General features: G+C 34.0%; 1 protein-coding gene across 2 annotated transcripts in view; it reads right to left on the bottom strand.

Annotated features, from left to right (window-relative positions):
* Nucleotides 1-27,789, bottom strand: part of HFM1 (helicase for meiosis 1) — a 93,950-nt gene that overhangs the window by 43,216 nt on the left and 22,945 nt on the right. For both annotated transcript variants that reach the window (XM_036256707.1, XM_036256706.1), the window contains 12 exons: nucleotides 22,364-22,407; nucleotides 22,158-22,259; nucleotides 21,095-21,240; nucleotides 20,046-20,140; nucleotides 16,855-16,988; nucleotides 16,021-16,068; nucleotides 12,486-12,566; nucleotides 8,262-8,353; nucleotides 6,196-6,302; nucleotides 6,055-6,102; nucleotides 2,019-2,116; nucleotides 1,806-1,937 (listed from right to left, as the gene is read on the bottom strand). In XM_036256707.1, coding sequence (XP_036112600.1) covers nucleotides 1,806-1,937; nucleotides 2,019-2,116; nucleotides 6,055-6,102; nucleotides 6,196-6,302; nucleotides 8,262-8,353; nucleotides 12,486-12,566; nucleotides 16,021-16,068; nucleotides 16,855-16,988; nucleotides 20,046-20,140; nucleotides 21,095-21,240; nucleotides 22,158-22,259; nucleotides 22,364-22,407 — 1,127 coding nt within the window. The remainder of the gene's footprint in view (nucleotides 1-1,805; nucleotides 1,938-2,018; nucleotides 2,117-6,054; nucleotides 6,103-6,195; nucleotides 6,303-8,261; nucleotides 8,354-12,485; nucleotides 12,567-16,020; nucleotides 16,069-16,854; nucleotides 16,989-20,045; nucleotides 20,141-21,094; nucleotides 21,241-22,157; nucleotides 22,260-22,363; nucleotides 22,408-27,789) is intronic.

Below are 27,789 nucleotides of genomic sequence, written 5' to 3'. Positions count from 1 at the left end.
ATCCAAAAGTGTCCTCGGGTGAGGATAAAAAAATAAAAATAAAAAAAATAAACAGTCAACTGTTTTCGCAATTGTGCAACAAGTTGGATGCGCCGAACAATGCTCTATTTCACACTGAACTGAGATGGTTGTCAACAGGAAAAGTTTTAAAACATGTTTTTGAGCTTCGTGATGAACTAAAAATGTTTTTTAATCAGAAAGCAAGACCACAGTTCGAAGCACTTTTCAGCGATAAAAGTGAACTGCTGAACTTGGTTGACATCTTTGCCATCTTGAATGAATTAAATTTATCACTGCAAGGACCAAATGCAACATGCCTCGATTTGTCTGAAAAGATCCAATCATTCCAAACTTCAGCTTTGGCAAAAAAAAAATTGGATGAAAATAAAATTTACATGTTGCCTACCTTATCTGCTTTCTTTGAGGAACTGACATTGAACCAGACAAAAGGATTATGATAATTTCTGTGAAGGAACACTTACATATGCATATGCTTGCAGACGAAATTTCATCATACTTTCCAAATCTACCTGACACCCCATTTGCACTTGCCAGAAGCCCTTTCACAGTCAAAGTTTAAGATGTTCCTGCGACAACACAAGAGGAGTTCATTGAACTTATTAACAGCGATGCAGCGAGAACTGTTTTCTCTACAATGCCAGTTACAAAATTCTGGATCAAGTGTTTGCAGTCATATCCTGTTCTGTCTGAGACTGTGTTGCGCCTTCTTCTTCCATTTCCAACAACGTATCTTTGTGAAAGAGGGTTTTCCAGCTTGTTGGTTATCAAATCTAAATACAGAAGCAGACTTGTTGTGGAAGATAATCTTCTTTGTGCTCTTACAAAGACTGCCCCAAGAATTTCTGATCTGGTGAGAAAGAAGCAATCTCAACCTTTGCAGTGACGTTGGCTTTTTATGCATACTGTTGCAAAATGTAGCAATGTAGTTTACTGTTGTTGTATTAAGACTGTTACTCATGCTATACCATGCTTCAAGACAAAATTTCATTTATTTGTAATTAGAAATAAATATTTCACAATATATAATTACATATTGTTTTTGTGATTAATCACTATGCTTTAATTCTGTTCAATTTGTAACAATGAAAATACATCCTACATATCAGATATTTACATTACGATTTATAACAGTAGCAAAATTATAGTTATGAAGTAGCAACGAAAATAATTTTATGGTTGGGGGGGGGTCACCACAACATGAGGAACTGTATTAAAAGGTCGCAGCATTAGGAAGGTTGAGAACCACTACTCTAGAGTTTTTCAGTTCACACCCTGAACTAGATTCCAATAAACAGGAAATAATCAGGCATAATACTTTGTCTGCAGAATCTCTGTGAAGATCAGTACTAACATCATACTGTTATTGAAAAAATAAAGTTAAAATATAAGTAAGTGGCTTAATTTTCTGTACTGAATTAGTAATGGGCAGGACTGTTAGCTCTGTACTTTGTCACCGAGATCAAAACAAAATAGTCATGAAAGTGGGAGAGAGAGCAACACACAGTTAACTAGTTACTAAAAAAAAATTTCTTTCTTGGTTTGAAAACAAATTAAAAATTAACAGCATTAATTTTTATTAGGTTTCCCAATTGATTTCAAATAGAATCCTTTAAGCCAGAGTAAAGTAAATAAAAATCAGATTTTCAAGACACAGTACTTCATTTAGGTCTACAAACATGTTTTTCCTTATAGGTCTATAATCATCATAGAATAATTTTCCTAATAGCAAAATACAAAATAAATTGCAGACATTGACAAACTGCCTGCCTGTATTCAGTACCTACCAATTTTTTCCAGCTGTTTGGATACATGCAGAGAATTTTCCCAAAGTTTACATCTAAAACATTTAGCTAAAATCAAACTGTTCAACAGTACAGCAAACTTCTTTTCTTGAAGAGCCACAAACTCTGACAACCCTAAAAAAAAGTTTCCAACATTAAATCTAATATACTAGTTAACTGAAAAAATATTGAAAATACATTAATCCTGTAACATACATCTTGTAATTCGTGAGCCACTTCTGAAAATCTTCGCAGTATCTTGTGTCAAAGCAAAGTCTTGTATGGGAATGCATCCTAATTGAGCCTGAATAAGACTGGGGGGGAGGATTTCATTATTTCCTTTAAAAATTATTATCTCACAGTATTTGACATCACTAACTGATATATCTCTTCTTAAAATTCCTCTCTGTTTTGATTTCTGTGACATTACATGATCTATATCTTACATCATTATTGTTGCAGGTATTGTTGACTTCCTGTTCCCACTCTCCAGAAGTTGTTTTCATTTCCCTACTTTTTTTACTCACCTCTCTTCCTCTCAAAAAGCTCATTTCTTCACAAGACTTTCATTATAATATCTAGATTGATAAATTTCCAGTTCTTACAGGGCACTCTCACTTAGACTATTTCTTTAATCTCAACACATCTAAAATTTTTGTCATATTCTCCTCCAATACAGTTCTGTCTTTGGGTTTTATTATATTTAAGTATTATAGAAAAACAATACAATCTGTATAATCAACAGATATTTATTAAGTGCCTATGAGTAACAAACACAATGTTAGGTGCTGAGGATTCTGTTCAACATATGAAGGTCAGTAGCATATTAATTAATTATTAGAAATTGGCAGCTGCTTGGCTACAAAATTTGAGGGCTGTGTGGTAAAAGGGGAGGAAAAGAGCTACCATCCACTGTGCCTACTTATACCAGGTTCTTTGCTACCTGTTTAGCCTGTTTACTTATATAACCAGACATTGATATACAAATAACTCTATGGATTTAACTAAAATTATTAGATTCTTTTGTATTACTCTCTTACGGGGTACTTCCTAGATGATTTGTAGTCTTAAATGTTTTACAGAAAATAAGAAAAACAAAATAAATGGAGCAAATATACAATTAAAAAGAAGAAAGTGGAAGGAACAAAACAAAGACAAAATCAGAAATTAATGAAATAGAAAATAATAGACAGCAAAAGAAAAAAAAACACTAAAAATAAATAGAGCTGTTAAACATGGTCAATACATAAAAATAAATGGCTTTAAAAGATTATAGTATAGAAATCTCTTGCAGATTCTATTAAAAAAAAGACAAGACACAAATAATATTAGAAATCAGAAAGGAGACATATATTTAGAGAAAAATTTTAACTTATTAGAGAACAAAACTTTATGCCACAAAACAAGCTAGATGAAATGAATGATATCTCAGGAACATATAAATTAACAAAAATTGATTCAATAAAAGTTAGAAAACTTGTAAAGAACAAAGAACATAAAAGAAATTATAGATCAGGATGTTGATGGATCCCAGAACCTAATCCAAAAAGTGTGAAAAAGCTCATGGTGGTAAAACACTGGAAACCTGACCACTAAGAACAGTAATAAGACAAGGATGTTTGCTCTATCTCTGAAACTAGAGAACAGTATACTAAAGATTTCACCTACAAGTTAAGGAAAACAGAGTTAAAACTATTAGAAATAAAGAGGATAACTATTAGATATCATTCTTTATAGATAAAATGATTGTCTATCTAGGAAATTCCAGCACAACAAATGAAAAACTACTAGTATTGTTGAGAGTTTAGTGAGATAGCCAGATAAAACAATCAAAATTCAAAAACCCGTAGCCTTCCTATATACTATCAATGAATGATTTCGGTAATGCAATGTTACTCAATGTAAAAAAGGACTCTCTTCACACTATCAAACTACATAAAATACCAAGAAATAAACCTATCAAGAAATACAAAACCTAAATAATTAAATATAAATACCACAGAAAGACATAAATATCTGAATAGATGAAGAGAGAGACCATATTCCCAGATAGAAAGATTTCAAAACTGTAAGAAAAATTCTTCCCCTATTTTTATAGCCCTTAATGAACTGATTCTAAAGTTCATAGGGACCTAGCCCCTGTTGGTGTGGCTCAGCTGGTTGGAGCATCATCCTGTGCACTGAAGGGTCATGGGTTCAATTCTCAGTCAGGACACATACCTAGGTTACAGGTTCGATCCCCAGTTGGGGCATGTACAGGAGGCAGAAACTTGAAGGATAAAAATTTTTTTGTTGTTATTTTTTTAATCCTCATCTGAGGATATTTTTCCATTGATTTTCTTTTAAGTCAAGTGTGAGGGAGGGAGAGGGAGAAGGAGAGAGAGGGAGGGAGGAAGAGGGAGAGAGAGAGAGAGTGAGAAAAACATCGATGTGAGGAAGACACATTGATTGGTTGCCTCCCACCAGCTGGGGTCAGTGATCAAACCCAAAACCAAGTATGTGGCCTGGATCAGGAATCAAACCCGGGACTCTGGTCCACAGGCCAATGCTCTAACTGCTGAGCCAAACCAGGCAGGGTGAAGGATAAAAATTTTAAGTTCAAAGGATTAACATCTGAAATTTAGCAAAGTAACAAAAATAAGAGGTAGATATAAAAGCGGTAACTATTAGCTGTTATCACCCACCAAAAGACTGTATATTCTGGATTAAGAAAGATGCAACACTCATTCTCTCTGTCTGACCACACTCAAGCAGATGCATAAAGGTGGGAAATATTAATGGAAAACAAAATTATAATATGCATAAAAACAATGATAAAGTCATCAAGTTTATGTTTTAAATCAAGCAAAAGAATGCATAACCCAATTTAAGGCAAGATAAATAAATGCATTAAATTAGGGAGTTCTCAATGAGATGCTTGTGGAAAAGCACCTTGATTTGACTCAACAGTTGATGCAACAGAGTTTATCGGTAAAACAAAACAAAACACTGAATCAAGAGCTCTAGATTTCAGTTATGGCTCAGTCCCCAGTATGGCAACATAACCTCAGGCAAGTCACAACTTCTCTGGGTATCACTTACTTCATTTGTAAAATGAGAAGATTAGGAGATAATGATCTCTAAGGAATTGCAATTTCTAGAGAAATACAGACAAGAAGCAGAACATTAACTTCTGTTTTCCAAGCTATAGATCTGGATGGTAAGTTATATTCAATGGTGAGAAGTTTGTTTCTGAGACATCAAGTTATTTGGGAGACAAAATTCAATGAGATGTCAGGAAATATCCCAGAGAAGGAGTGACCTCCTCTAGCTAAGGAGGGCAATATTATTTCACTAACTGGTTTAATTGATAACATAACAAAATCAATTTTATCGAAATTGCATCATCTAAATCAAAATGTTTAACACCAAGATCTAAATACTTGGTAAACCAAGCACTTGGTATAGCATATCATTGCATTTGTGACTGCAAACTGGAGTTACAATGTAACCTGTTTACTTTTCCAATTACAACTACTCTATATAACTTCCCATTCTTAGCAGAATATTCATCCCACTTTAATATATGCATTTCTTTCTTTTTTTTTTTTATCCTCACCTGAGGACATTTTTTTCTATTATTTTGTTCAGATAGAGTGGGAGGAAGAAAGAGGAAGAGAGAGAGAAACATCGACGTGAAAGGGACACATCGAGTGGCTGCCACCCGCACGACCAACCAGGGCCGGGGACAAACTGCAACCGAGGTACATGCCCTTAGTGGGAACCGAACTCGGGTCTCTCTGGACCGCAGGACGACGCTCTAACCGCTGAGCCAAACCGGCCAGGGCAATATATGCATTTCTTTACCCTTATTTTTGCTTTTACTATTTGTCTCTCCCAGAATGCCACTGTCATTCAATAGACACTTGTGTTTTCATACCGTCCAATATTTGTATATATGTATGGTTCTCATTCAAGCTAATTTGAAAGCTCCTGATGATAAACATATATTTTTTGTACCATCTACCTTGCCTCAACAGAATACACTCTCAGTAAGTATTTATTTAAAAAATTCACAAATCATCTGTATAATTAAAGTCTGAGCTTTTAGAAATTAATTTCACATCTTCACTCTAATTTTTATGTAAATATGTTCACTTTTGTAATAAGAAAATAATTTAAATGTTTTAAAACTATAAAAAAAACTTTTATAAATATAAATTATGAACATGTAGTCATTATTTTAAGACATTTCATAATTAATTATCTTTACCAATTTATTTTCATTTCTCTTGTTTTAATTTTTCCCTCCATTGGAAATCTGTAAATAAAAACACAAGGCAAATTTATTATTATTATTATTTTAACTAAATAAAACCTTTAAAATTATTTAAAATATATTTAATTTCTGTACCTGATAGTTATTCGATTTGGACTTTTGTTCAAAGTATTCAAAGTTTTCTTTTCATTTATCCTCAATTGTACATCTAGAAATTCCTTGCAGCTGGCTATCATTGTGACCTATAAAATTTCAGCATTTGTCCATTTAATTATGTCAATTTTTTATTTCTTTCCTGTCATTCAAATTCTCTGTATTTATTTATTTTTCATGTTGCCTTGGGACATCAGTTCTATCATTTGGCATAACAGAGTTAAAATTTTGCTTTATATATTTTGCTTCTTTAAGGATTCATTCATTTATTCACTCATTCATTTACTAACAAATGTTTACAAACACTTGTTATATGACAGACACTGTGTTAGACACTGGGACTAAGACTGTAAAGATTAACAAGACAAAATTAAAAAATTCAGCCTAGTACTTACCACATAGTAAGCCCTCAGTGAATGTAGCTCTTGATCGTATTACTATTATTACTATTATATTATTATTCAACCTTCTAAAGTTTGTAAACCATTATCCTTACCGAGGCTAACTTTGTAATGGAAAGAATGTTTTAGATATTAATAGTTCTGCCAGATGATTGAGCAAAGCACTCTCTGTGCTTTGGTTTCTTGCATCTGTAAAATGAAACTAACACCTATTCTCTTACACATATACCAAACTCAAAATCAGATGAATTAATATTACCACTAGGAATTTTTCTACTCTTGATTTCTTCTTAAAAATTGTACATGTAAATAAATCCTACTTTCCACCAATTTTTAGTAAAATAATCTTACCAAAATAGTCAACTAAGATATTTTAAATGAAAAGGAATGGGAGAAACAGACTCATAGATACAGAGAACATTTTAGCCAGAAGGGTGGGGGGTTGAGGAGATGGGTGAAAAGGATGAGGGATTTAGAAGTACAAATTAGTAGTTATAGTGTAGTCATGGAGGTATAAAGTACAGCACAGGGAATATAGTTAATAATTTTCTAATAACTATGTATGATGTCAGATGGGTATGAGATTTTTCAGAATGATCACTTAATAAGTTTTATAATATCTAATCACTGGAGTGTACACCTGAAACTAATATAATATTGTATGTCAACTGTAACTGAAAAACAAAAAATGATTTAAAAAAAGGAATAAATATAAATATATTGTTTCATAGTTATGTCCCCAGTAAAGGGAGAAAGCACCAATACAGTTACCAGATACTAATAACACAATTATGGTTCTATTCACTGCTATAGCTGCAAAGTTGCCACCAATGCTTTTTGTTTTGTTTTCTTTACTGATTTTAGACAGAGAGGAAGGGAGAGAGAGAGACAGAAACATCGATGAGAGAGAACATGGATTGGCCGCCTCCTGCACATCCCCCACTGGGGACCTGCCCACAATCTGGGCATATGCCCTGACCAGGAATCAAACCAGCGACCTTTTGGTGCATGGGTCGATGCTCAATCACTGAGCAACATGGGCTGGGCTCCACCACTGTTGATATCTTAGTATAACCTGTTTTTATTCCCATTTTCTCCACAATCAGTTCTTTTTATTCCAGTCTATCATCAATACTATTCTATTTCTACTGTTACTATTATTCTGTTGCAAAAGGTTTAGGAAGAGTTACAAGTATGTCTCTCATTGTCCCTCACTCATGGCAGACTTTTCTAATATGTCATGCCACATCATTTGGGAGTTTTCTCAACACATTAAACCAACTACCAATGTAATTGGCATTATTTTGTAAGTTGAAAGGTATTTGCCAGTCCTACTTTGGGTATGTATATAAATTTTCTTAATCCTGATATAGAGATACTGAAAATATATTCAAAGGAGAAATACTGCATATCTCATGATCAAATGTTTATAAGGGAAGAGAAATAAGCACTATTAGAAATGCTTTCTTTTTATAAAAATTATTTTTATTAATTTGTTTTTGTTACAGATGTTTCTCCTTTTTCCCAGAAATGCTTTCTTTTCTGCTCATTCTTTCTTAAATTACATGAGATACACAAATTAGTTGTTTCCCCAATATTAATGTATGCTGTATCATTATGTATTATTTTCTAGTAAAAGTTAATTACCAGATCCAATAAAGTTTCTTTTCCATTGATTGTACAAAATTTCTTCACTGTTTCAAATGTAATATAATACCAAGCCATCAACCTTCCCGTTTCTGTGGAAGAAGATGGAAAAATAAACATTTACCCCATCAGCTAAAACAACTTGTTTTTGCATGAGTTTAACAAACATTTCTTTAACATCTATTCTGTACCTGTAATGAAATCAGGGAAAAAATACACACCAAAAAATCTAAAAGACACAGTCTCTGAACTTACAGGATGGCTAGGGAGATAACCAGAAGCAAAATAACTGAACTAGAGAACAAAGTCCAGTTAATGATAACATTTATATATACAAAATTAAATACAGAGGAAATTAAACCTAAGAGAATGGTCAGTGTAGGATGGTCTAATAGAGATAATGGGTCTTGAACAGGATTTAAAAATGACTAATATGCCTTGATAGAAAGTAAATGAAGCCATTATGACCTCACAAAACATCAAGACTTGCTTATCAAAAGAGCAAAGTTGAAAAGATTATCATTAGAATACTGTTATAAGAGATAAACATATAACTTAATAAACATATGGCTTGATCATATACAGGTCACTTTATGTAAGGTGGGAATAATAGAAGTACATATCTCATGTTAATTGTAAAGATTAAATGCAATACATGTAGAGTATTTAGTGCAGTGTCTAACATTAAATATTGCCTACTTTCATTATCAAAACACGATGAATGATAATACTACAGAGGACCTGAAAGAGCCTTGAAATGCTATTAAAAGAGTTTAGATTTTGGATTTGATTTGTAAAATAAGAGAACCACTTAAAATTCTTGAGGAAAATTTAATTAAACTGGAGTTTGAATATAAATTGTTTTAGAAATAGAACACTCAGTTGGTCGGGGTAGAAAGATGGGTAGAGTGGGAGCAAGTAATTGATGAAATGGAATTCATTTAAAAGTTACTGGGTTTTGATTATAAGTTGTCAAAAAACATTACAAAGAATTTCAAGCCTTGTGAAACAGAAAACAGCTGGGAAGAGGAAAATGGCATACTGCTTCTCAAGGAAAGAGTTAACATTTATGTATGTACTACAGGTTTTGCTGAAGAAGGGAAGAATCTGACATTCCATCAGACTTAGCTACTCCATGGTACAGAGAACAGAAGTAAGAATCAGGAACCAAGAAGTAATAAGGCTAGCTTAAAAGCCACTTTGTCACTTAGGAACCTGGTGATATATTCAGCCAGAATGTGAGTAATTCAGTGGTTCATAAAGTGGAGCTTCTGAGAGCAGAGTGGGAGATATCAAGAATATGGTTATCAAGGGAACTAAAACATTAAACTTTAGGGCATATTTAAAGATGCTCCTCTTATCCTAAGTGTTTAAAATTAATATAGGCTATCTCCCTGCTAGAGAAAATGAAAGGTTTTGGTAAAAGACTTTATACTTGCTGGCTTTTTAGTAAGGATGAAGGTTTCCTAGGTAAAGTATAAAAATAACCTAGAAAGGAAGCCATGAAGAAAGTGAGTCAAGATAGAAGGAACGGAAAGAATTTTAAAAGATACGCAAGTGAAGAGAAGAAATAAGAAGGTTAACTTGCTCTCAATATAGCTACCGAATGATGAATATTCTCACAGTAGCAAATTCAGGATATTTCAAAGTAAAAGTTAGACGGTTGGGTGTGAAGGTACAGGCCATGAGAATACAACTCACACACCTCCTATTGCAAGAAGTGTTTCTGACTGATAGCCCCAGCTACTATGTTCTGAATCCATCCCCATGTTCACACCAAGAACATACTTCTCAAAGATGCTCCATACCAGTGAGTGCGCATTGCAGGAATATTAAGGTAGGCCTATAAGACAAGGGACTCCTCTGATGGACAATTTTGACTTAAAGATTCCTCATCAGCTTTGCCAATGGTTTTAGAACTACAAATTCTTTCCTTCTTTCCCTGCCTCCTATAGAGGTTCATTCTGCAACCCAGTTTATTTACTTTTCAAGCCTTTTGCAGTTATATACCATTTTAAGAAGGTAAATTTCACACAAACTAAGACTTGGCCTTTTGAGCCCTTCTCTTATACACATTACCAAACAGAAAAACTAAAAAGCTCAACAAGAATATAAGCATACAAATGAAAATACCTAGATACTTGAGTACCATGATGACAAATTTTAAAAGGAAAAACCATATGAAGCAGGATTAAAACAGAGAGGCTAAGAATTTAAATACAAAAAGTAAATATTAAAAAGGATAAAATAAAATCTTAGTAATATGTAGGAACAAGAAGTCATAAAAAAGAATTAATTAGAAATACTATGTAAGGCCTTCCATCTACATTAATGGCAGGCTAAGTAATTATGAACCAACACCCCTGCTGAAGGCAACTAAAACAGCTAAATGAAATACAAGAAGCATCTTTTATAAAGCATCAAAGAAGTAATAAGCCCTGGCTGGTTTGGCTCAGCAGTTACAGAGTCAGCCTGTGGACCAGAGAGTCCCGGGTTTGGTTTCCGTTAAGGCACATACGTTGGTTGAAGTTTGTCCCCGCCCCACTGGGGCCATGTGGGTGGCAACCACTCAATGTGTCTCTCTCTTCACCCCCCTCTCCCTCCCACTCTGTCTGAAGATAAATGCAAAAATATACTCGGGTGAGGATAAAAAATAAAAATAAATAAAAGAACTGATAAGATATTTATCCAGAAGAGGGTTTAAAACCAAAGGGATAAGCACACACAAAATATTTACAAAAATCTGCCCAGCCAGTGTGGCTCAGTGCTTGAGCATCAACCCATGCACCAAGAAGTCGCCGGTTCGATTCCTGGCCAGGGCACATGCCCAGGTTGTGAGCCCAATCCCTAGAGGAGAGCTTGCAGGAGGCGGCCAATCAATGTTCTCTCTCATCAATGTTTCTCTCTCTCCCTCTCCCTTCTTCATTCTCTAAAAATCAATATAGAAAAAAAAAACTTTTAAATTTACAAAAAAACTGATCACATACTGGGCCATAAACCAAGTTCCAACAAATTTCAAAAGATTATAATCATACAGAAAATGATATCTGATCACAAAGCAACTGTATCAAGAACAACCACCAAAAGCTAGAAAAAAAAGATAACCAAAAAAAGTATCTTATGTGTAGAAATTAAGAACTATAGCTGCAAATAATCCATAGGTCAAAAAAAAATAATAATGGAAATGAGAAAGTATAACAAGCTGATTGATAATAAAAACACTACAAATTAAAGTTAATAAAAATTCTTAGCCTTAAATATACAGTATTCTTGAACATATATTCAGGAATATATTTATTTCCTGAAAATATACAGTATATGCATTCCTATAAATTCTTGCATTCTGTAAAACTGCGAAATAAATATAACAGGGCTTATGGAAAAAAGTATTGAAGCAAATAACTAAAAAATCCATACAGCCTTATAATAAGAACAATAACCTAAATAATAATCCTAATAAAAATGCTACCACAGTTAAAAAGACATGTTAAATTCCTCATAAAATTTTACATATAGACATATAACATGCTGTGGGGTTGTTGTTTAAATAGCCTGATGATGTAGGGTGTAACAAGAAGCTGCTGAGTTATAAACACAAAGAACAAAATGTTCAAAGATTGGACAATGCATAATACATACTTTCAAGGCAAAATACATGGCCAAGCTGGGCCCAGAGGAGGATCAGGTAAAAGGGCATCATATACAGCACTGTATTCCTCTGAGAATTCAGCTACATTAAGCTAGATTTGCATATTTTATATTAAACTACTGGAATAATGAAGTCAATATTATACCCCAAGAAACTTCTAATCATGAGTGCTAAAAACTATAAAACATTCTTTCTTTCTTCTATTATACTCTAAATAGAACGAGAGAGAGGGAGAGCATAAGTAACCATCCAGACAATCAATGTCTAAATAATTTAGAACTGGCAAAATGTATCTACATATAACAGGTTTGAAACAACTCAAAGATTTGAGCACTTTTACTCCTCTGCTAACAGTTACCAGAATCAGTGAAGACAAATTTTATGCCTGTCAAAAAGAAGCTCTATAATATTATAAATAGGATTCTTGTATAAATTTATCATGTTAATGATGTTATCCTGTTGAGAACTGAGATCACAACTGAATTTTAACATCACTTAAATTTAGTAGAACAAAATTTCTTATTTCGTCTTAAGTAAGCAATTGTCAAATTTACTAGCAATGATGGGGAAATTACCAGTTGGTTTGAAATTAACACCTTCATCCATCGTTATCAAGTCCAGAGACGATAAATCATTCAGATTCTTCAAACATAAATCTGTTCAATTGTACAAGACACATTTTTATTTTAATAAAATAAAAAAACAGCACAAAATAAAATGTATAAATAAAATGTATTACTAAAGTTGTGTTTCTGTGTAATTGTCCTAGGAAGAACCGTAATCCCCACTTAAGTGGTAAGAAAAATCTCATTTAGATAAAAGAGCTGAGTAATACGCTAAAATGATTTTCTAACAGTAACAATACAAATAATAAAAATAACAATCAATAAGTGATGAAATAGCACTTACAAATTGAAGCTTCTAAAATATTTGTATTATCTCATTTAATCCTCAAAATAACACAATAAGGTAGGTAGTATTAATATTATTTCCTGTACAAATTAGGAAACTAAAAAAATAAAGAGGCTAAGTACCTTGCTGTAGGTCTAAGTAACCACTTTGTTATATGACTTTCAATAGGCAGTGGGTTTGTTTTTCTTAACTTTTATCAAAGATATATACACGCAAAATATAAAGAGTCAAATAGTTCTAAAAGATTGCTCCAAAAAACATCAGTCTTCCCCTCCTCTGAGTTTGCCACTCTCTTGAGGCAACCACTTATGACTTTTATTTATTTATTTTATTTTATTTTTTATCCTCACCCAAGGACATTTCTCCATTTTTTGTTCAGATAGAATGGGAGGGAGGGAGAGAGAGAAACATCCATGTGAAAGGGACACATTGAGTGGCTGCCACCTGCACGACCCAACCAGAGACGGGGACAAACTGCAACCAAGGTACATGCCCTTAGTGGGAACCAAACGGGGGTCTTTCCGGACCACAGGTCAACGCTCTAACTGCTGAGCCAAACCGGTCAGGGCCACTTATGACAATTTTAGCTGATGTTTTTAGTATTTACTGTAGCATACCTGAATACGCCACTATTGCTACTTGGAAGGAACCTGTGGTAGGAAGCAATGCAAGTCACTCTTACTGATGGATGGGGATCAGAGCAATTGAAGCAGCCTGCTGCTTACAGTGCTCTCTCTGTCCCATGCTATTAAGCACAGGAGACTGGAAGTAGTTCAGAGAAGGATGGGATTACCACAACCTGTTCAAATTTAAGTAGAGTAGTAGCTCACAAAAACACAGCCCTTAGAAGGCAAGGTTCTTTGGGAAATACTTTAATTTAAGAACACTGCTTAGGCAGCTGGATGTTTTTAAGTTTTAAGGCTTTTGAAGTTTTTGCTAATTTTCTTAATTACCCACTATTAACATTCAGTAAATTAATCAGCCAAAGAAGAATGCTTACTATATGCTGAGCACTATTCTAAGCTTTAGGTTTATAACAGTGAGCAAGACAAGGTTCCTTGTCTATAGAACTTTTTTTCTGAAAAAAGCAATCAATATACAAATAATAAGTAATATAGTCTCAGGTACTAAAAGGTACTAGGAAGGAAAATAAAGCTGAGAAAGGCCCTGATCAGTTTGACTCAGTGGTTAGAGTGTCAGCCCTCGGACTGAAGGGTCATGGGTTTGACTCCCAGTCAAGGACATGTACCTGGGTTGCAGGTTCAATCCCCAGCCCTGACAGGGGTTGTGCAGGAGGCAACCAATTGACGTGTCTCTCCCACATCGATGTTTCTCTCCTTCTCTCCCTTCCTTCCTCCCTCCCACTCTAAAAATCAATGGGAAAATATCCTCAGGTGAGGATTAACAAAAATAAATACATTAATTATTTTTTAAAAAGCTGAGAAAAAACCCAGACAATGATAGTTCTTTAGCTTTTAACTAAAGCTATGTGTATTTCTGATATAAAGCTGTATAATTTCTGATATGAAGTAAGGATACAGTCATCCTAATTTTCAACATACATAAACACATCAGCTTTCCTAAGAACATAAAAATAGCAATAACAGCCCTGGCTGGTTTGGCTCAGCGGTTAGAGCGTTGGCCCGTGGACCAGAGAGGCCCTGGTTTGGTTCCTGCTAAGGGTGTGTACCTTGGTTGTAGTTTGTCCCCAGCCCTGGTTGGGATCATGTGGGTGGCAACCATTCAATGTCTCTCTCTTTCTCTCTTCCTCCCTCTCCCTCAAGATAAATGCGAAAAATGTCCTCAGGTGAGGATTAAAAAAAATAATAATAACTAAAATAGTCCAGGAAAGCCTCTTTGAGGAGCTGATATCTGCACAAAGACCTGAATGAAATGAAGGTGCTGGCTATGTAAAATATGTGAGAAGTATTCCAAGAATAAGGAACAGATAGTGCAAAAACCTGAAGTGCAAACAAGCTTGGTGTGCTTGAGGAACAGCAAGAAAGCCAACTGGGAGAGTAGAATAAAACTGAGGAAATGACAAAAGATGAAGTCAAGAAATAGGCAGGGAGATATCAAGTAGGACTGTGTGGTCTCTGGTGAATGTTTGTATTTCACTCGTAGAGTGATGGGGATATTGAGTACGAAAGTATAACCAAAATGTAGAAACATCAACATTCTATGCTAAGGACCCCTTTCCAAGAGATTTAAGGCAGACCTCCAAGGATTCCAAAAACATTATATTCAGTTCAGTTATTATTTATAGGCAAAACTTAACTACCCTACAATGACTAAAGATAAGGCAAATATAAATTGTGGCCCTGCCAATTTAATAAAAGTTAAATCATTTCAGTTATCAGAATATAGCAAGGTATCTCTCAGACTGTCTGATTTCTTATATGTATTTGATCATTATAATCATTATAATATACTTTAAAAACTCCATGACAAAATAGAGCAATAAATAAAGGATAATATAACTATTTTATAGATCTGTTTCTCAATACAGTGTTATAAATGTTATTGCTTACCACCATTCTTTCAACAATATACTTATTCTTTAAGCAATACAATTTTACTGTTTCATCTTTATCTCTGCATTTTTATTTGCCATATGTGTATATCCAAGTAGAGAATAAATTAAAATTGGCTAAATATTTTTAGTAATTCTAACTTTTTTTTTCTTTGACTGGAAGAGAGTCACCATACAATGAACAGGTAGCCATTTCTAATCCTAACAAATGTTCAACAATCTTTTGACATTTTAAAAGATAGTTAATGAAATACAAAGTGACTAACTGAAAAATAAATCTGGGGTTTGATAGGATCATTAGCATAAATCAGGATAAGAAGCCCGTAATCAAGCTAGGCATATATTTTTAATAAAAATTAAACTAGAAAAGAAAAATAAAGAGTTGTGTCTATATGCATCATTTTCACAGAGCCATTTTAAAAAATAAACCAAGTTAACATATTATACAAAAGGAGATATTCTGATAGAATATAAAGATTAACTCAGAAAAAAATGTGTATGTGCCACGCTTTATTTTGGTGTAAAAAGAAATAGTTCATGTATTTTTTCTTCAAACAACAGGTTACTTTAAAAAAAATTCCCAAAGAGTATTCTTACTTTCACAATAACTTATCTTTTTCATTAAATTTATAGAATATAATTTTTTAGAAGGAAATACATCTAACCTTGTAATTTTGCTTCAATTCCATCTTTGTTCAAACCGGGTACAAAACCTGCATAAGTTATGAAAATTCATGAAAAATATAAAAGAATGGACTAAATTCATCTTTACAGGCTCAGTTTATATCCTAGTTAACTAGAAAAGTGAAGTCCAACTAAACATTAAATAAAAAATAGCTTATGAGTTAAAACAAGGCTTAAACATCTATAGACAATAACCAGTGGTAAAATTCTTTCAATATCAAATGGCCTATATTTTGCTTATTTGATTGTATAACAGTGACCAGGAATATTCTGTGTACTATTTTTCCTTAGAGATCTGAATGCTATGAACCTGTGTCCATTAGAATGGTATTGCAACAAGTCAGGTTTTAATTTGATATTCAGCAATCTCAGGTATTTTTATTTTATAACCTGTACATGAAAGAACCCTCTAGAAGCAACATAACCAGATGTGTGTTAGCTTTAGAAGCAGAATGAAAATTCCAACAGCAATAGGAGTACTATATACTTTGATTTGAACACCAGTTCAAATAAAATTCAAGACCTTTTTCTTTATTTTAAATAATTTTAGGCATTTTTGTTATTTTTATTTGAGTTAATATTTTTCCTAAAATGTCTATTTTTAGTGGTGCTGATTTCCATCATTAAAAGACCAGAAGTAAAATAATAAAGATTTCTCACATTTGTCTGTTCTTGCCTCTAAATGTATTTATGACTACTGTTACTTCTGTTTCTGCTACCTATCACTTTCTGTAATATATTTTGTGACCTATTAAAATAAATATAGTTTCAACTGGCTGAAAAAACTACTACTTTTCCAAGTAAAAGTAACAAACCATAATGAGATGGATTTTTCAAGGCTCTGATATAAAGCAAAGTTGATCGTATCCACTCCAAAGCAATATTTACATCTGTGATGGTATGCAATACTATCTCTGCATTCAAATGCTCAATAAGATGTCTGTGCAAACTAATGGGGAAAAAATTTTGCATTAGTAATAGGTATTTCAATGCCATAGCTTTTACTGTTTTAAACTTCAATAGTATTTTGAATAATTCAATAACATAATTGAATAATATACTCATTATTACTTTAATAATTCATTGAGATAACTTAATTTTTAAAAATATAAGAGAAAACCATTATGTCAGTTCAACTTTTAGAAACATTACAGATTTCTCTCTCTATTCCATGGCTCTGGAAAACATTGTTTTAAAAACAGTGGGGAATGACAATAAATAATAAGTGTTGACAAGGATGTGAAGGGAATCTTTTGTGCACTGTTGGTGGGACTGTAAATTAGTGCAACCACTATGGAAAACAGTATGGAGAGTCCTCAAAAAATTAAAAATATGCATAACACATGGACACAGACAATAGTATGGTGAAGGCCAGGGGTGGGGGCGGGATGGGAGTGGGGTGGAGGGGGTCAATGGGGGAGGAATGGGGGGGGTCATATGTAATACTTCAACAATAAAGATAAATTTAATTTTTTTTTCTTTATTGATTTTAGAAAGGAAGGGAGAGGGAGAAAGATATAGAAACATCAATTGGCTGCCTCCTGCATGCCCCCCACTGGGGATTTGGCCCACAACCTGGGCATGTGCCCTGACAGGGAATCAAAGCAGTGATCTCTTGGTGCATGGGTCAACACTCAACCACTGAGCCACACCAGCCGGGCTAAAGATCAATGGAAAAAAAAAAAAATAGAACTACCGTATGACCCAGCAATTCCACTTCTGGCTATTTATTTATTTTTTCTAATCCTCACCCAGGGATACTTGTCCATTTATATTCAGATAGAGTGGGAGGGAGAGAGAGAGAAAGACATAAATGTGAAAGAGACACATGGATTGGTTGCCTCTTATATGACTGCAACCAGGGCCAGGACCAAACTGCAACTGAGATACGTGACCTTGACCAGAATCTAACCCAAGACTCTGGTCCACAGGCCAATGTTCTAACCACTGAGCCAAACCGCCCAGGGCCCACTTCTGGGTATTTATCTGAAGAAAGCAAAAAACTAATTTGAAAAGATATATGCATCCCATGTTTACAATAGCCAAGATATGAGAACAATCTAGGTGTCCATAGATAGATGAATAAAGAAAATATGGTACATATATACAATGGAATATTGTTTAGCCATAAAAAAGAATGAAATCTTGCCATTTGTGACAACACAGATGAACCTAGACAGTATTACGTTAGGTGAAATAAGTCAGACAGAGAAAAACAAATATTATATTATTTCACTTATATGTGGAATCTAAGAAACAAAGCAAACAAAATGAAACAAAAACAAACTCATAGATATAGAGAACAAACTGATGGTTACTGGGGGGAGAGGGGTGGTGTTGGGATGTTGGGCAGAACAGCAGAATGGGATTAAGAAATACAAACTTCCAGTAATAAAATAAGTCACAGGGATGTAAAGTACAGCATAGGGAACAAAGTCAATAATATGGTAAATGGTAATGGTGACAGATGTTACTACACTTTCTGTGGTGATCACTTTGTAAGGTATATAAATGTTGAATCACTGTTGTACACATGAAACTAATACAATATTGTATGTTGTATGGCAACTATAATTGAAAATAAATTTAAGCCCAGCTGGTGTGGCTCAGTGGTTGAGGATGATGGACCCATGCACCAAAAGGTCACCGGTTCGTTTCCTAGTCAGGGCACACACCCAGGTTGCTGACTTGATCCCTAGCAGCGGGCATGCTGGAGGCTCCCTCTTCCTTCCTCTCTCTCTAAAAAATCAATAAAACATACACACACACACACACACACACACAAATAAATTTAAATTTAAAAAAATAAATAAAATCTGCCTTGGCTGGGTTGTTCAGTTGCTCAGAGCACTGTCCCGATACCCCAAGGTTGTGGGTTCAATGTCCTGTCAGGGCACATACAGGAATCAACCAATAAATGCATAAATAAGTGGAAAAACAAATTGATGCTTTTCTCTCTCTAAAATCAATAAAGGAAGACAGATGGGAGCAAAATGTATGCTGGATGGGAGCCTACACTGACCTTGATTGTTATTACAAGTCAAATGGGATTTGGAGAAACAAAGGGTATGAGAGTAGGTGTTCTCCAAGTGCAGTATCAAGGCAGCTATCTCAGAGGCCATGGAACTGAAAGGCTCTCAAACCAGGTTAAATGTTCGAATCACATACTTATTAAAATCAAGGAAACACACATAGGTAAAAGCAAGGGGAAAGAGATGAAGTAGGTTATCTCTTATCCTTTGAGATGACATGGAGGGACCTGGAGAGTATTATGGTAAGTGAAATAAGACAATCAGAGAGACAAATACCACATGATCTCACTTATTTGTGGAATATAATGAACAAAATAAGCTGATAAACAAAATAGACCCAGAGACACAGAAAGAAGTAGGGTTCAGACTGACAAACCTCAGGGGAGAGGGTTAAGGGGAAGGGAAAAAATAAACCAAAGAACTTATATGCATATATGCATAACCAATGGACATAGACAACAATGCTGTGGAGGTGGGGGAGGGATCCAGAGAAGGGTGTCTAGGAGGAAAAAAGGAGAAAACATCTGTAACAAAAATAAATTAATTAATAAAAAAAAAGTGGAAGGACTAAATAAATAAAATCTAAAAAAGAAAAAAAGGATAGGGAGTGAATTACATCCTATTTCCTCCAAAAGTATTATAATCAAATACTTTTCTAAAAGGACTCAGCATGCTTATCTCTTATCATTAAACAAATTCTAAAGATGTAAAGAGATGTGAAATTATATTCTTATGACTGATTTGAACTTTTAAACAAGGACACATGATCCTGCATGCTAAGAAACCATTCTGAATAAAAATATTGTATTACTTTTTTAACTATTAAATTTCTTAAAGGACAAATGTTTTAGTTAAGATCACTAAAAAGTTTCAAGCAAATGGCCTTAGAAAGGCCCCTAATGAAATTTCCCTTTACTATATTAAAAATATATAGGCTATATTAACAATATCTTTTTGGAATATTTTTTTATTACCTGCTTTCTACAGTGTCACTACAAGCTAACATCTGAATATACTTCTCTTTTGTACTTAACCGAGTCATAATAACTGCAGTAGCTGTAGTATCAAACTGAGGGGAAAAAACACACACACACACACAGAAATTTAGTAAACATGAGCACATGTTGATACCAGTCCTCTTCAATAACTCAAGACTTTAATTTTATATTAAACAGTCCTGTCTTAAATAACAGATCAAAGGGTCCTAAAAAATGCTTCTGAATTTGAAAGTTAACTCAAAATTTAATTTAAAAATATTTCAAGAATACAGATGTAAAAATACCACTTTGGTTTCAGTATAACATTATTTTGGTAGTGGTGAAATAAAAACAATCTTAGGTAAGTATATAAAAGTTGTAATATTTGGTATAGTTTACATATAACCTAATTTACCCTATAAAAATTATAGATTTGTTTAATAATATTTTTACATTCTTTGAAAAGATATTCTTTTCTTTTACATGTAAATATGCATGTACAAGATATTCCTAAATGTTCCCTTAAGTACCTACATGAATGACTTATTTATTCAAGTATTTGTCAGACAGAGTAGGGCATGTTTGGTAATGTGTGAGCTGATTTTTAATGGTCACAATACCTGGGGACCACTACTGGCATTTTGTGCTAGGATCCAGGGATTTCATGTTTTGCAATACATAACAGTCCTACACAATGAAAAATTGTCCTGTACAAAATGTCAATAGCATCTCCACTCAGAGTAAAAAAAAAAAACAAAAGAAAAACAAAAAACCCTCAAAACCAAAAAAGACCTTTAACAATATACATATTCATAAACCCAACCATTTGCCAACCAATGATAAATGGAGTGGCGGGAGTATGTCTTTTTTGGTGAGACTTGTTTTATTTCTACTCCTCCATTAAAATACATTTCCTCAATTACATTTATTTTTAAACCTAATCCAAATATAAAATCTTAATCTTGTGTTTAACAAAAAGTACACAAAACGGATTTTGCTTTTTATCTTTAAAATAAGTTACAAAAAAGTAAAATATTGTCACTTACTTGAGGTCGACCAGCTCTACCAATCATCTGCAGGATATCTGTTTCACTGTACTCTTCAAACATTCCTCCAGCATAATGCATTGTAGATTTTATAACTACTAGGTGAGCAGGCAAATTTACTCCCATAGCTAACGTACTGGTAGTAACTGCATCAGATTAAGAAATATTACTTTTAAGCTATATAATTTTAATGCTTCAAATAGATATTTTCTTATAAAAGACACATTTTTATAAATGTAATAAAGACTCATATATAGGGAATTTATTTAAAAATTAAGAAAACACAATGTAAAAGAATACATCTTTAAAAATTATTTAAGCCCTGGCCGGTTTGGCTCAGCGGTTAGAGTGTCGGCCTGCGGTCCTGAGAGACCTGCTAAGGGCACGTACCTCGGTTGCAGTTTGTCCCCGGCCCTGGTCGGTTGTGCGGGTGGCAACCGCTCGATGTGTTCCTTTCATGTCGATGTTTCTCTCTCTCTCTCTGTTCCTCTCTCTCCCTCCCACTCTACCTGAACAAAAAATGGAAAAGTGTCCTCGGGTGAGGATAAAAAAAAAATAAAAAAATAAAAATTATTTAATTCTTATTTGTCAAATTGCACTACACTCAGTAACATGATAAAGAACTAAAACTGGCAACAAGATTACTACAGCATGTATATGCATGAATAATTACATAATTTTGGACTTAAGGGAAAAAAAACATAAGTCAGAATACTTGAGCTTTTCTTTTTACTCTCTTAAAAATAATTTCTAGCCCTGGCTGGTTTTGCTCAGCAGTTAGAGCGCTGGCCCACAGACCAATGAGTTGTGGGTTCAATTCTAGTCATGTGCTCATACCTCTGTTGCGGTTAGTCCTGGCTCTGATCAGGGTTGTGCGGGAGGCAACCAGTCGATGTGTCTCTCTCACGTCAATGTTCCTCTCTCTCTCTTCCTCCCTACCTCCCACTCTCCCTCCCTCCAACTATGTCTGAAAACAAATGGAAACATATGCTCGGGTGAGAATTAAAAAAATAATAATTTTCCAAAATATCTTATAATACCCATAAGAATATATTTTACTTACAAAGAGCTGGTAGATCTCCAACAGTAAAAGCTCCTTCAACTACTTTTCTATCTGACAGCTCCATACCAGCATGATGATAAGCAACACCATGTATTAAGATATCTATAATAGAAATATATCATCTGTAATGTACTGTTAATATTTAATCAGTAACTGACTCTTTTTAACTAGCTGAAATGCTATTCAAAAATTACCTCTAAACCTACCTCTCAGTTTTGAATCTCTTATGGAATACGCATACTTCTGTAACCTATTTAAAAAATACCATAAAATTGAGTTATTTCCATGAATATTAAAAATCTCTTAGTTTATTATTTTGAAGCTTACAGATATAAAAATACTTTCACAATATCATTATTTGAAAACCATCTTTAAGAAGTAAAGAATATCATGCCCTGGCCGGTTTGGCTTAGCGGTTAGAGCGTCGGCCCATGGAGGGTCATCGGTTCAAATCCAGTCAAGGGCATGTACCTCAGTTGCAGTTCGGTCCCTGGCCCTGGTTGGGGTCATGTAGGAGGCAGCCAATGATGTGTCTTTCTCACATCGATGTTTCTCTCTCTTTCCCTCCCACTCTATCTGAAAATAAATGGAAAAATATCCTTGGGTGAGGATTAAGAAAAAAAAAGTAGAGATTATCTAACTTTTATAGTCAAAACTTCCTAATTTTACAAAAAAAAAATCAAATAATCTAATTTAAAAATGGGCAAAGGACCTGAATAAAATTTTTTCCAAAGAAGACATACAAATGGCCAATATGAAAAGGTGCTCAATATCACTAATCATCAGGGAAATGCCAACCAAAACCACAACTAGATTGCAGCTCATACCTGTTAAAATGGCTATTATCAAAAAGCGAGGTGAGTGCTGGTGAGGATATGGAGAAATGGGAGCCCTGTACAATGCTGGTGAGAATATAAAGTGGTATAACCACTATGGAATATAGCATGGAGGTTCCTCAAAAACTTAAATATAGACCCAGCAATCTCACTTCTGGGTTATATCCAAAGGATACAAAATCAGTATCTCAAAGAGGTTTCTGTACTCCCATGTTCATTAAGCATTATTTCATAACTGTCAAGTATGAAAACAATCTGTGTCTACTGACAGATGAATGGATAAAGAACATGTAATATACATTACTCAGCCTTAGAAAAGAAGGAAATTCTGCCTTTTGCGACAACATGGAGGGCATTATGCTAAGTGAAATTGGTCAGAAAAAGAAAAATACTGCATGGTATCACTTATATGTGAAATCTAGAAAAAAATATGTCAAACTCATATAAAGAGAGTAGGAAAGTGATTGCCAAAGCTAGGGGTGGGAGAAAATAGAAAGAGGTTGGTAAAAGGGTACAAATTAAAAAAAAAATAGAAGTCCCTAATTTATCAGCTGTAACACTGAAACTCACTTTTAAATCAGGAATTTGTAAGCCTCACTTTTCACAGGAAAAATTATAAATGGTGATTATATTCATGGGTCAAAATATAAGCCTACTCCTATAATCTGCCTGAAAAACATTTGTAGGAAATAATGTTTTTTTAACCTCTACTATATCACAGTAAGGAAAACAAAAAATATGGAAATAAGAAATAGTTGTTTATTATGTCCTGAGATATGGCACTTAATATTAGGTGAGAAGAAAAGAAAGTTTCTTGGAAATTTGAAAAGGAATTCTGGGTACTTTTGAAGATTTTGTAGGTTGGTAAGGATTGGTTTTATTTGTCTAAGAACCTCCAAATCTGTGTTTTTCTATTTCATTGTTACATATATGACACTAGCAAGCATTATTTTTAATATAACATTCACTTTATAAAAAATATGTTTTTATTGATTTTTTAGAGAGAGGAAGGAAGAGATAGAAACACTAATGTGAGAAACATCGATTGGCTGCCTCCTGCACAGCCCCCTACTGGGGATCTAGCCTGAAACCCGGGCATGTGCCCTGACCAGGAATCAAATCGGGACCTCTCAGTCCATGGGATGATGCTCAATCCACCGAGCCACATCAGCCAAGCTAACATTCACTTTTTAAAGGATTCGTAAGAAAAAAGAAGAGATGGAGAGGGCAAAGGACATATTGATATTAAGCACAGGTGTCTTAGATATGTTGTCTTATTTCATGATTCCCATGTATCCAACCCTGATTAAGCAATGGAAGCTGAGAGAAGTTAAGTGATGTGCCCAATGATACACAGCTAGTAAAAGTGGCAGCATTGTCATTCAGATCTGGTTCTCTAACTTCATGCTATTTCTAATACCAGCATTTTATTCCTGACAAAACAACAACAACAAATAAAAATGGGGGATAAAGAAAGAAAGAAGGGGGACAAAGAGTGAAGAAAGAAGAAAACTGAAGGAGAGAGAAATTTTCCTTAAGTAACTAGGTAAGAGAGAGAAATGAAAAAAGGAATTATGATACATGCTTCTGTGTAAAAAAAAAAGATGATCTGAAACAAATGAGCTAATCTGCAGCAGAGAACAGGGAAAAAGGGAAAGGATGAAAAAGATATTAATTTTAAGGGTACTTATAGTACCTATTTCAGTTCCTTATTTATATAAATAGTTTTGTCTTAAAATTGCCAATCAAGTATTAAGTATTCACCTTAGGAGGTCATATAGTTATCTATGTGAATGATGACAACATTGCACAAGAATTCCATAAGTTTTAAAAAATTGACTTGCAAGTTACTTTGAGAAAGGCAGTAGTAAGTCTCATTATTTGATAGCCACATGTTTCTGACTAAATGTCACATAGCCCAACTTGATCAACTAGTTAACTCACCCAACAAACAGAAGGCTCCAAACTCATAGCTACTTATAGCCTCATTATACTATACTTTCAAAAAAATTCCAGTTTTACCTTTACTCTATTACTATTTTATAATGAATTGGTAAGCCCCATCTTTGTTAAAAATGCTTAGAAAATAATAATCAAGAATGTTATAAAACCAAGTACAGCTGGTATGAAAACCATCAATCATGACTTGATTATGGAAAAAGTTTTTGCCAGCATAATGACCTAATTGATGTATACATTCTCTCAATATACTTGATCTGTGGTCATAAACAGCCAAAGAGTATTCTAATTAAAACCAAACCCTAAGGAAACAATCTATGAGAAAACTACCAACTAGTTTTCTGAAGTTAATCAACAAATTTCAACATATTTTATTTTATTATGTAAATGCATAATACAACAAACAATTATTTAATAAAAAGCTAAAGAGAGCAGAACCCAAATAAGTGAAGCATGTTAGACAGGTTTGGAAACCTTAGTTAACAAAATCTGGGGCTTGATGGGAAAAAAGAAGTCTTGTGGGAGTTGCTAGAATGTGACTGGTTAAAGGAGAATTGATGTAAGTAGTAGTCTCTTTCCCTAGTCAATGCCAACTCAAATTGGCATTCCATCCCATTTCACTTATGCTTTTCTCAGGGAATGAAGCAAAAGCAGAACACACAAATGAGATTCTATTCAACTGTTTTTGTGCCTAGTAAAAGACTGACTTGATATATGATAAATATTCTTCGGAGTATAAAACAGGTGGACAGAAAGAAATCTATGCTATTATTATGCAGTTAGCACTAATTTCACTTTCTCCCTTTCTCTCTCTCATATGTCATCTACTTTTTGGCTATAAGCTCTTCATTGGTTTCTCTCAATCTGACTCTTTACTGTACCTTATTGTTTAGTCATGCCTTGTTGATATTTGTAATAAAAGCACTACTCTACATGATTCAAACCCTAGAGATTTTTATCATATGGCAATAACTAAAGGGATCAAGTTAAACCCTTGAAGTGGAAGTAAAATTATGAAAATAGTATATAGAGTATGGATAGGTGGCTACATGGTAATTCTTTAATGGACTAAATGGCCAGAAATCCATCTTTTTGGTGAACAGAAAGATAAAGAATGTCAGAAAACTAGAGTGGTATCCACTAAGCCTGGTACGCATCTTTGCTTGACAAAGTGACCAGAGGTGGTAGCTGCAGGATAGGCTGGTAATTAGAAAGCTAATCTGACCCAAAGTGGAGAAAAGTACGTCCCCCCCATACAAAATTAGTTAGAAAAATCGATCTCTGCTCATATATGTATGTAATTATCCAATCCAATTTTAGTCTGAGGTCTACCACTAAACATGTTAATTCCCAAAAGTTGTTATTAATAATAACAATGACCTAATATTCATTAAGTAGCAACCATGTGCTAGCACTCTGCTGAGAACTGCTAAGAATGAGTGGTAAATAAGATGATCATAAGTCCTCCTTTCCTCAATAAATTTCTAATCTAACAAATAGAACAGATATTAAAATAACAATTAAACAATTATAGCCAGTGCTATGAAATAAAAGTACAGGGTAGCTATAAAAGTAAATAAAGGGAAAATTAGAATAATGAAACATTCCCCGAGAAACTGATATTAAAAGTGAAACTTGAAGGGATGAATAACTGTTAGGTAAAAAACCTTTCCAGACAAAGAAAACACAATGCAGAAAAGCCGTGTATAGGGTAACAGTTTGGTATATTTACAGAACAGAGTTCAATATAGCTTGAGTATAGTGAATAATGGGGGGAGCATGTTCATGATGAGTCTGGAGAATTAGCTAGACATCACATTATACAGGGTATTGCAGGCCATAAGGATTTAAGATTTTACACTAAAGATAATAAGAAACTATTAAAGGGTTTTAAGCAGGAAACTGATATATTTAGATTTGCAATTTTAAACAATCACTCTGTTATGTAAATAATAGACTAAAGTGGGAAGAGTATGTGTGTGGTCAACAGATAAAATAGGCAAGAGATTAACAATGACTTGAACTAGGGAGGTGGCAGTGCTGATGGAGACAAAATAATACAGGGTATCCCCCCAAAATGTACACAGATTGTCTATAGATTCTATTACATTTTGAAAATAAAATACATTTTAATAAACGCTGGCTTTATAATTACACTTTTTTGTGTGTATATTTTTGGGGACACCCTATATATTTGAGATATATTTCAAAGTAAGAATAGGACTTAGTAACTGACTGCTTATGGGAAGGAAAGTGAGGAAGATGTCAATAATAGTTTTCTGCTGTAAACCACTAGGGAAGATGATGTATAATTAAGATGGGGAACAAGGGTGGAGAAGATGGTTTGAGAGAAAGAACCAAGGTTCTATTTTGGACATACTAAGTTTGAGATGCCTCTAGATATACAATTGGAGATATCAGTTAGGTGGATAGACTGTAGACATGGAGCTCAGAATGGAGGTCTGGGTTGGAACTAAAAATGTGGGAATTCATAGACATACATAAATATGTATATTTATATATACTTTGAACCCATGTGATAGATGCAAATATCTAGTTGTTTAGAATTAGAAAGAATAAACCTTGGATAGAACCCCTAGAATGTTAACATTTTAAAGGTTAAAATGTTGAGAGTTGGATGAAAGAGGGACTAAGAATCAGCTGCCAGCAAAGTAAGAAGAAATTTGGTAGAGAATTATCATAGAAGCACAGAGTCCACAGTGGGCAATGTGTTAGAGGCTCCTGAGAGATGAATTAGCAATATCCCTTTTGGTGAACAATTACAACAGATGCTGGATTGAATGTGGGTTAAAAAGAAAACAGCAATATAACAATCT

Source organism: Molossus molossus, unplaced genomic scaffold (genome assembly GCF_014108415.1).
Source record: "Molossus molossus isolate mMolMol1 unplaced genomic scaffold, mMolMol1.p scaffold_m16_p_12, whole genome shotgun sequence".
NCBI lineage: Eukaryota > Metazoa > Chordata > Mammalia > Chiroptera > Molossidae > Molossus > Molossus molossus.
This window is presented reverse-complemented; position numbering and strand designations above follow the sequence as displayed.